This window comes from Electrophorus electricus, unplaced genomic scaffold (genome assembly GCF_041902795.1).
Source record: "Electrophorus electricus isolate QZ-2024a unplaced genomic scaffold, ASM4190279v1 Scaffold58, whole genome shotgun sequence".
NCBI classification, from domain to species: domain Eukaryota; kingdom Metazoa; phylum Chordata; class Actinopteri; order Gymnotiformes; family Gymnotidae; genus Electrophorus; species Electrophorus electricus.
In genome coordinates, this window is record NW_027658776.1 from 1 (window position 1) to 9,649 (window position 9,649).

The 9,649-nt window shown below is 38.8% G+C and overlaps 1 protein-coding gene across 1 annotated transcript; it reads left to right on the forward strand.

Moving 5' to 3' along the window:
- The first annotated feature begins 1,668 nt into the window (after positions 1-1,668).
- LOC145656205 (protein NDRG1-like) lies at positions 1,669-5,727 on the forward strand. Its single transcript, XM_081709568.1, has 11 exons — positions 1,669-1,767; positions 1,879-1,999; positions 2,437-2,499; positions 2,613-2,673; positions 3,027-3,113; positions 3,592-3,678; positions 4,602-4,637; positions 4,763-4,810; positions 4,987-5,022; positions 5,111-5,162; positions 5,450-5,727. Exons 1-11 carry the CDS (start codon positions 1,704-1,706, stop codon positions 5,605-5,607), a joined length of 813 nt encoding a protein of 270 aa, XP_081565694.1. The 5' UTR covers positions 1,669-1,703; the 3' UTR covers positions 5,608-5,727.
- The last annotated feature ends 3,922 nt before the right edge of the window (positions 5,728-9,649 follow it).

The window sequence follows — 9,649 nt, forward strand, 5'->3', positions numbered from 1 at the left end:
TAGGGCACATTGATTTGACACAGTTCAATGGCATTAAACTGCTATTAAATGAGTTCCAGTGAAGTAACTTGCTACTTGAGTATTCTTGTAACAGATACTTTCTTACTTTTACTTAAGTAATAATTTAAATGACTACTTTTACTTCTACTTCAGTAGTTATTATTTTAAAGTAACAGTAATTTTACTTGATGACAGTTTTGCCTACTCTACCGACCTCTCTCTGTATTACAGTTAATGTCTTGATCTTTATCAAAAACCCATGTAGTGCCTGCATGGAGGGACTTCGTGTTGTATTGGAAAACTGTAATAAATGTCTATATAACTGTACCCATCTTTCAGCTACGTACTCAGCTGCCGCTAAAAATAGGGATTTCACATATTTTTTAAACTTTTGACTTATTTTCCCAATGACCAAAATGTCAGCGCAACCCTGTAGTAACATCACAATGTCTATGACGTCACAATGGCTATGACATCACTACATCTATTTTAAAGGTGAGCGCAAGCATCTATATGTTATTTCACTTGACACACTTCAGCAGTTCAAAGGTTGGGAGACAATAGGGTGAATTAAACCTAACCATAGGTGGTGGATTACTACTGAATTTTACAGAACAAGGTACAGTGGAATCTTTAGTCTCTTAGGGATCATTTTGATGCATTTCAAACAGAGAAGGTCTGTCAGAAAAACAGCTGTAACATCCAAAACATACTTCATCAAGCATTAAAAAGTGGCATGGTGTTCTTGTCATATAGATTTTAGGGAATCTGTCATTAAACTGCTCAAAAGTATTTTAGTGATGTCATAATATTACTATTACAGGAGAGCTGCAAATATTCTAAATTGGAACTGCACAGCCTAATATCCAAATAAGTCTGTACTGAATCTCTGTGACCAAAAGGAAACGACCCTTACAGTGGCACCAGCAATGCAGACGGTATTCAGACAGGGAATCGATTTAGCGAGGAATATTTGCTCGTCAACTTTTGGGATAATGGCAAAAAGGGTAGGTTGGGCAAATGTTTTAAAAAGAGAATACTTGTTTAATACTACCTTACAACCAAGTTTTATCTAACTTTGTACTGAGAATTTTTGCTTCTTAACCCCCAGGCCCTCTATAACCCTCTATTGGAGGATGATGAAGAAACATCTGATGATGCCTTTTGTATGGACCCGTTGTGTCCGGTAAAATAAGGCTGTATTTTCAGACATTGAGTACTGTTAATAGAATAAAGTCTATGGGATGGATCTTTTCACATCCAGAATGAAATGTTACCACTCCAAAATCTATTTTTCTCTGTGTTTTGTCTGAAGGATTTTAAGGGGGCATTTTGGGGTCAAGTTGTGGTAAGTAGCACTACCTTTTCACAGATGTTTCAATAGGCTAAAGCTTTTACCCATAAAGCATGTTTTCAAGCACTGTCATGTGTCTTCTGAGTCAAACATGATCTTTTGTAAACAAATTAACTTGGTTAATGATAAATAATAAATAAATGATTGACATTCCTCGTGATAAGAGGCTCATTCCACAGAAGTAGTTCTAAGTGTGACAGAGTAATGTCCTGACACACAAAACCACTGCAGTGGAATCAGACCTCTTTTTAGAGGTTTTTCTTATACATCTAGACCTAGACCTTTATACTCCACCTGGGTCTTATAGGAGGACAATGTGGAGACCCCCTTTGGCACTGTATGCTGCACCATGGCAGGTATCCCCAGGGATAACCGACCGGTCATCCTCACCTACCATGACATCGGAATGAACCGTAAGACTCTGATACTGTTGCTTGTGGCACGTAGCTGATTGCTCTAAAGTCTAAAACTTAGCATAAGCATCATTTATTGTGTTGTAATGACCCTGGAATGCATGTCTGCAGACAAAACTTGCTTCGACGTTCTTTTCTATGATGAGGACATGCAGGAAATCATGCGACACTTTGCCGTGTGTCAGGTCAACGCTCCTGGGCAACATGAGGGTGCCAGCACCTTCCCTGCAGGGTGAGCGTGAGTGCACCATATGCCACAATGTTCTTTCAGGGGCTGAAAGACATTCCAAGGTTAAATCTAATCTAAAATGTGACCTTCAGCTACCCCATACAATTTTTTCCAGAATGTATATTTATCAGAACCTACTCCATAGCCCTCCGTCTGCCCTCAGACCACTCCTTCCTGGCAGTCAGACAGGACGACTCTATGCCATGGTGTTGGTGCCCACCTAAACTAACATCTGGAGGCCCTGACTGTCAGCATGTCTAGCTGGCACCGGCTTGTCATGCACCAGGGTTTCTTTCATGAACTTTTTTCTTAGCGTTCATATGCTACATTGATGGCTGTGGCTCCCAGTACATCATAGCTAGGTTTAGCAGGTTCAAATCCTGAAGAATCAGTGGCGTCCCTTAGAATTATAACTCACTCAGGGCAATTTTTTCCTGTAGATTCACATATCCCTCAATGGACAAGCTCTCCGAGACCCTCCCAATTGTGCTCAAGCATTTTAAGTGAGTGAACCAGATTAGCCATTTACTCTGAGATTAAACTGTCAATCCTTGTTCTAATCTGAAACCTTGCGCTTTAATGGTTTAAAGTTATGTACATTTTTTTCTCTCCACAGAATTAAGAGTGTTATTGGAATGGGTGTTGGAGCAGGAGCAAACATCCTCACACGGTTCGCTGTGAGTTGTAGCACTGTCTTTCTTCCCAATAGATTTTAACACAATGATCAAACAAGGATTACTCCTTGGTGAAATTCTTGCTTTGTAACAAAGTGTTGATACTTGCAGCATAATCCTAATCATTACACTGTCAAGCTAGCTAGACATCAACTCTCCAGAATACTGACACTTCACTATTGTTCCTCTGCTTGCACATGTAAACAAACCTTTTTCTAAGTGCAATGTAAAGTGCAAGAATGCCAAATATGGAGACTCTTAATTGCTCATTTAACTACAACAGTTTGACATATAGTAAGTAATTTTGCCCTGAAGGTTCATCTCCCTTTGACTGCTCATGCATAAATGTCTTGCAGTTGAAGTACCCAGACTTGGTTGAGGGCCTTGTCCTGATGAACATTAATGCTCAGGTAGAGGGCTGGGCAGACCGGGCAGCATCCAAGGTATCACAGTCTAATGCAATAGTAATTATCATTCTGTTAACACCCTGCTTAATCATCACGATCCCTGTATCTCTACAATTATGTCGTTTAGCTGGTCCCACCTAGCGTCCATGTCTATGGTTTCCCTGTCTCATGTCTTTTGTTTTGCTTTACTTCCTTGTTGTGGTTCCGTTCCTTAGCTTCATTTTCTCCGCTCCTTATTATTTGCACCTGTCTTGTTTAACTCTTATTACTTCATGTATTTAAACTGTCTTGTTCCCTGTGTCTTGGCTGTTCACTGAATCCATATAACTTTCAATGTGATAACAAATAGTTCTCAGCATATTACTCTTAGTTTTCTGCAGTTTCCAGTTAACCTTTCATGCCAATCATATGGTGACAATCGACCCTATATTTTTATTCTTTTAGGATCCTTAGAACAGTGTCAAGCCTCTTTTAATAAAGTAATGTATTTGATCAAAGCTTATGTGTACTCCAGCCACTAAAGATCAACCCACACTTTCCACAGATTTCCAGCTGGGCCCTTGGTCCCCCCAGTGTTGTCATCTCCCACCTGTTCGGTCAGGTACGAAATAACGCCTAAAATGAAATGTATATTGTATGTATTATTGAGCAGTACTTGTCAACCCAGTCCTTGTGATACATCTGACATCCCACATTTTCCCTCTATCCCAGCTCCTGACAACATCATCCTAGCTCCTAAACCAAGCCATTAGGAAAATGAACACCTGGTACAGTTGTACTGGGCTGGGTTAGAATAAACATGTGGGCCATTTCATGTGTACTGTGGACTGGGTCACTAAACACTGAACTAGAATATTTAAAAGTTAAATGCCTTATTACTAAAGATGAGTGTTCCAAATGAGCTGTCCTGAATTTAGACTGTGTCCTTTTCGTAACTAAAGAACCAGATGCCTACATTATTGTCCATCAAAAGGTCAACAATGTTTTTTTTTTTTTTTACATATTCCTTTTATTATACATTTCTGTCTCGAGTGCCTGTGCAGACTGTGCATATAGAGGAAGAGACATTTAAATTCATATTCACATCAAGTTTTAATGTTTTGTGACTGATTGTGTCTTGGACTGACTCCTTTATGGCACCGTGGCAGGAGGAGATTAAGAAGAAGGCAGAATTTGTAAAGACCTTCCGTCACAACATCAGCAAAAGGATTAACCAGACCAACCTTCTGCATTTTATGAAGTCCTACAACAGGTATGACTGACATCTGCATTCTATGGAATCTTCTGAGCTCTCTGCTTCTAGACTTGTTTGTCATATGAACAGCTCCCAGTCTTATTAGATCTGATCAATTTTCAGCCGAAGTAAACTGAACATTAAGAGAACTTCTCTGGGTAGAAAGACTCTAAAGTAAGTGAGAAACTGTTTCTCTTTTATCCTTATTCCATGTTATTTTTTGATGTAAAATGCCCCTGTGCCACCACATGCCTGAAAGGTTTTGTTGCTGTAGGTGTCACACTCTTCTGGTGGTAGGAGATGACTCTCCTGTGGTGGATGCTGTGGTATGTACAGCTTGTTTTACATGCAGAAGTTTAAAAACAACATTCAAAATCCAACCCAGCATTCAAATCAAACTTCTATATGTACCTGGGAGCCTGCGTGCAAATGTTTGTGTTTTCCGTCGTAGGTTGACTGCAATTCCAAAATGAATCCCTCAAAGACAACCCTCCTCAAAGTTAGTGACCTTCAAACCTCAGCAAAGCGATACTTAAAATGTTATGTTTTGCTTTTTTTATTTGACTCTCATTATAAATGCAGAAGTCATTATATGTCACTGGGGGCTTATAAATCTAGAACTTTGTGATGAACTTGTGGTGAATAACATTGTCCTTCATGTTGTCCCTCATGAAGATGGCTGACTGTGGAGGTCTACCACAGCTTGATCAGGTCTGTCGTTACCCATTAAAATAATGCTCTTGCATTCAAACTGAGTGATGCACTGTGTAATCTATTGTGTCCTGTTCTTACCTTATAGCCTGGCAAGCTGGCAGAAGCCTTGAAATACTTCATTCAAGGACTGGGCTACAGTAAGTAAATACTGTAAACACACTGACAAAAGGTCGAAATTAAAAATCGTTCAGCCTCTGCGCAATGTAAAACCCATAAATCCAGTTTAGAAAAGTTCATTACTGCCTGTTGTAGACCTTCAGGCTTTCACAACTATCTTTAAGTTATGCATGCTTTCTAAATGGTGCAGTTAAGTAGGGACCTTGAGCTATGTTACTTCACCTTGTCCTTCTGCTTATCTGCCTCTGACAGTGTCTTCTGCAGGCATGACACACCTGTCTCATTGGCACCCCACCTTCTCCACCAGAATGGCATTCTTCCACCCCTGGGCCATCACTTCCATGGAGAGCACCTCCAAGCAACGCTGAAGATGAGGCTCTCCTACCCGCTGCTCCATCCCAGTGTTGTCATGCTCAGTTCGGCTCCATTTCAAATAAAAAATACTCTAAATTGAGGGACCATTGATGTGTTGGTGTTAGTGTTTGTGTGTCATTGTCCCAGTGGACTAATTTAGACTTGCACAAAAGGAAAAAAAAACCCTAAACGATAAAAAGCTGTTTAAAATGTTTATACTTATCAGGCTCAGTATTGTACCTTTATTTAGTAGCCATAAAAAAGTTGATGTATAGTTTTCTCCGCATCAATCAATGTATAACACTTTTAGTACTTAGTATATGAATCAATGTATAATATTTGGCCTGCTTTAACACCAGTACAAAAGTTTAATATAATAAAGAAATAATGCACTGTGATTACGTGTGGCGGCCCGAGTGCCATAGGGCGAGGGGCAGGACGCACAGACTCCACCGACTGGGACGAACATTTATTAACATAAATGACAGTGGCACTCACGTATTAGAAACAATAAACATGGACCTGAAACAAATGAAGTTAAACAAACATGATACACAAGAATACATCTAACATAAACATGTTACATTCAGACATTACACCGACAATGACCAACACCCTGTACACTTTAACACGGGTTTATATACATTGAGACGAACAAGGTGCAGGTGTGGTTGCAAACACAGCCCTCCCACTGAACGTGGCAGGCCAAACCACATGACTCGAGGGAGGCTAACATTCCATGACATTATGCTTCATCTTGTAAAAGCTTTACATGACTGACAATTTCAGCTTTTTCAGAGGACCTATTTGATTTTTTCTTACATTGTACTTCTTTCCATTCCTAGTCTAATCTTGAAATAAATGTAATTTTAATGGAAGTCTTCATAATGTGTGTTTCAGGTTATGCAAATACTTTGGGAGTTGTTTAAATCAGTCAATCTACTGAATTCCCCACCAACAACAGTATGAATAATTAATTGTCATTTACATTTATAACTTTTAACATACTAGCAGCATGTGAGTTTCATGAATTTGTACTTCATTAACTATTTGTATCACATTATTTACATTACTGTTGTAATAGTAATAGTAAAAATTCAATGGTAATAGGGCACATTGATTTGACACAGTTCAATGGTATTAAGTACCCAATGCTCTGCTTTGAAGAAGAAGAAGTACAACATTGAATTATTTTACTGCACTTGTACTGCATATTTTCAATGTATTTACATCATTTTAGAGAATGCCATATTAAGGAATAAATAAATAAATAAAGTTTATTTACCTGCTATTGTTCTTACGTCCACTGAAGTCCAAAATAATCTTTAAGGCTCTAGGTTACTTAATAGCAAATACATTTCTGTGGTATTCTGATTTATTTTCTACTTGAAAGACAGGGAATATTCTGATGTCTTTATTAGTAACTTTAATGCACCTAATGCACCCTTTTGGGGCACCCTAAAACTCTGACTAGTATTACGTGAGTAATCGCTTTAGAGCAGGGAATTGAAGATAACAGGATAATTGAGGAAAAAAGGGGAAATTTTGTTTTTTTTTCTAAAATGAATGATGTAGCCAGCGATATGAAGCCCACCCAGCCTGTTTCACTATTTGGTATCTATAGGCCACCACGGCCCTACTCAGAATTTATTAAGGAATTTTCAGATTTCCTTTCTAATCTAGTCACTTTTGTAGAAAGAGCCATTATTTTTTGTGATTTCAATATTCACCTTGATAATGCCCAAGACCCTTTGAGATTGGCCTTTAGCTGTATATCAGAATCAATTGGTTTCATCCAATGTATAAGAGAACCCACACACTCTGATGGACATGCGCTTGACTTACTATTGACATACGGTGGACACGGAGAACATAGTCAGACTACCCCAGTCGGATGCCATCTCAGACCATTCCTTAATTTCATTTGAACTACATACAAGCCACAATATAATAACCTCGCCTCGCTATCATAGCAGACGCACGATCACATCAGCCACTGCATCCCCTGTAGATTCACACACTGTTCTTTATAAAGGCATCTCTCACAGTTTAGTTACATGTAACATTTTAGCTTTTAAGCATGTAGCCACCTTTCCATATCCTTTTCTAACCTTTAAAGGGAGATGTTTCTAGCATCACCTTTGACCACATTTCCATACTTTCAAATGCAATAAATTCTTTACAAGAGGTGGTCCCTGTTATTACTGAGGTAATAACATGCGTGTTTACAGGGAAAAGAGGCCTAACAGTGCATTGGACAGATTAATAACATAAAACATAAGGGAGTTTAGAGATTCTGTGTCCTTTCAGAATGACTTACATACAGGGCTTCAGGCTTCAGTAAAGGATCCTGCGTAGGCTTTTGGTGGACCTCAGGGTAAGATATATGAACTCTCCACCAGGCTCAGGACCATATAGAAAAACAATCTTCTTTAGGACAAGGCTAATACAAATCTTCTCTTGGAATGTAGTGGTAATGGCTTCCAACTGGTGTGGGTATTGAATAGCAGTTTGCATATATTGACTACTGTGTGGTTCAGATGTAATGGTGGTGAATGCAAACACTAATATGTAAAGGAAGGTGGGGTGAATACATAACCACTTCTGAAAAGTGTATAAAAATATGGGTTCTCTGTTTGACAGTTAGACCTTCACGAAGGGTGCCTCAATAATGTTTGTTAAGGTTAACCGGCAATAAAGGATGGGACCAGCTATTCTCTTTAACTAATTCTGAAGGCTGACTCTTCATGTTATGTTTGAATGTTTAACTTTAAAACTAACTGACTGGGTATTTAGGAACGACATTACTTTCCAAACTTCATTACTACTTTTCATCCCTTCTCATACCTTTCGGTTTCTACCCTTTATCATCTTTGTTAGCTGCACAGCACTCAATGCAGTATGAGGATGGTCAGATTGTTGTATTTACTAATAGTTACCACTAGTATTAAAATAACAGTAAGCCCAAACTGTTCGACTATGTCCTCTTAAACAAACCTGTGATTTTTTAAATATTTGGACCACATCCTCCTGCAGAATAAAACAATCAGGAAATACAGTTGAGTTGGCCCATACCGCCCTCACATCAGTGTGATTTCCATCAATGACGTGTTATGGCTCTGGGTAAGGAACAATGTTATATTGTTCAATAAACTTTTCACAGGATGCATATTTTTCATTGTTTTAGCAAAGTTTTCGCTACCTCTATACAGCAAACACCAGAATCGACAAGGTTTACATTAATTATAGTCAGTAGAATTAAAGGGAAGAGGCCATATAAAAGGCTGGGATCTACGTTTAGCAGACTCGGCACTGTGTTACTAGATATTGCCCACATTCCAGTAATTTTATTAAGTCCTCTTTAAACAGAAAATAAAGATGCAGACTCAAGAATTAATTGAAGAGAGTAGTAGGTCCATTATTTATTTTGAGCTCAGCGTTACATACAAACGAGGCATAGTCCAGAATATGTCTAATAATCACACAAGGAACACACATTTTTATCCAGTTTTCACAACTGATTATGTGATTGCCACACCTTCTCTACATACTGGTGTTTGAAATCTCCACCACTGTGTTCAACCATACATTATTCAATATATGCAAATTGAGATCTATCATTGTACAAATTGAAGCTTGACCCCAGTATATCCTATTGGAAGATTTTCCTGTTTTTTTTTTTTGTTGTTGTTTTTTTTGTTTTTAACAAAGATGATCTCAACTCATACCATCAAACACCTGCAAGATGATGTTGCAGGTCAGTATCACCCTGCTCTTATGGTAAGATAATGAACCTTGCTTAGCCACAGAACTCTCGAAGAGGCTTTCACGTCTTTTAAAAGCCGGGATCTTTCCCAATACTTAGGAAGCTATTTCTCACGGGAACAGTCCAGAGTCATCTGCCGTAGACTTCCACAGAGGCCTTGAAACCACCTGCATCAGAGCCTCTGCTCTGCACTTACAGACCCAAAAAGGCCTTGAGATACCCCAGAAACATTATTCCTCTTTATGCTTTCAAACACAGTCTTGCACCACTCTGCACCTGTTGCAGAGAGCTTCAAAGCCTATTATAATTAGATCACAGATCGCCTCATGAAAATACCTTTACCCCAAAACATTTTATTACCTCAGGTGGAACAGTGTGTATAGGCCT

What these genes read in the sequence shown, in the direction of transcription:
- LOC145656205 (XM_081709568.1), top strand. Translation starts at nt 1,704, where the DNA reads ATGGCAGGTATCCCCAGGGATAACCGACCGGTCATCCTCACCTACCAT. An exon ending in ATTGTGCTCAAGCATTTTAA is followed by an intron (nt 2,500 to 2,612) that starts GTGAGTGAACCA and finishes TTCTCTCCACAG; the next exon opens with AATTAAGAGTGTTATTGGAA. An exon ending in CTCCTGTGGTGGATGCTGTG is followed by an intron (nt 4,638 to 4,762) that starts GTATGTACAGCT and finishes TTTCCGTCGTAG; the next exon opens with GTTGACTGCAATTCCAAAAT.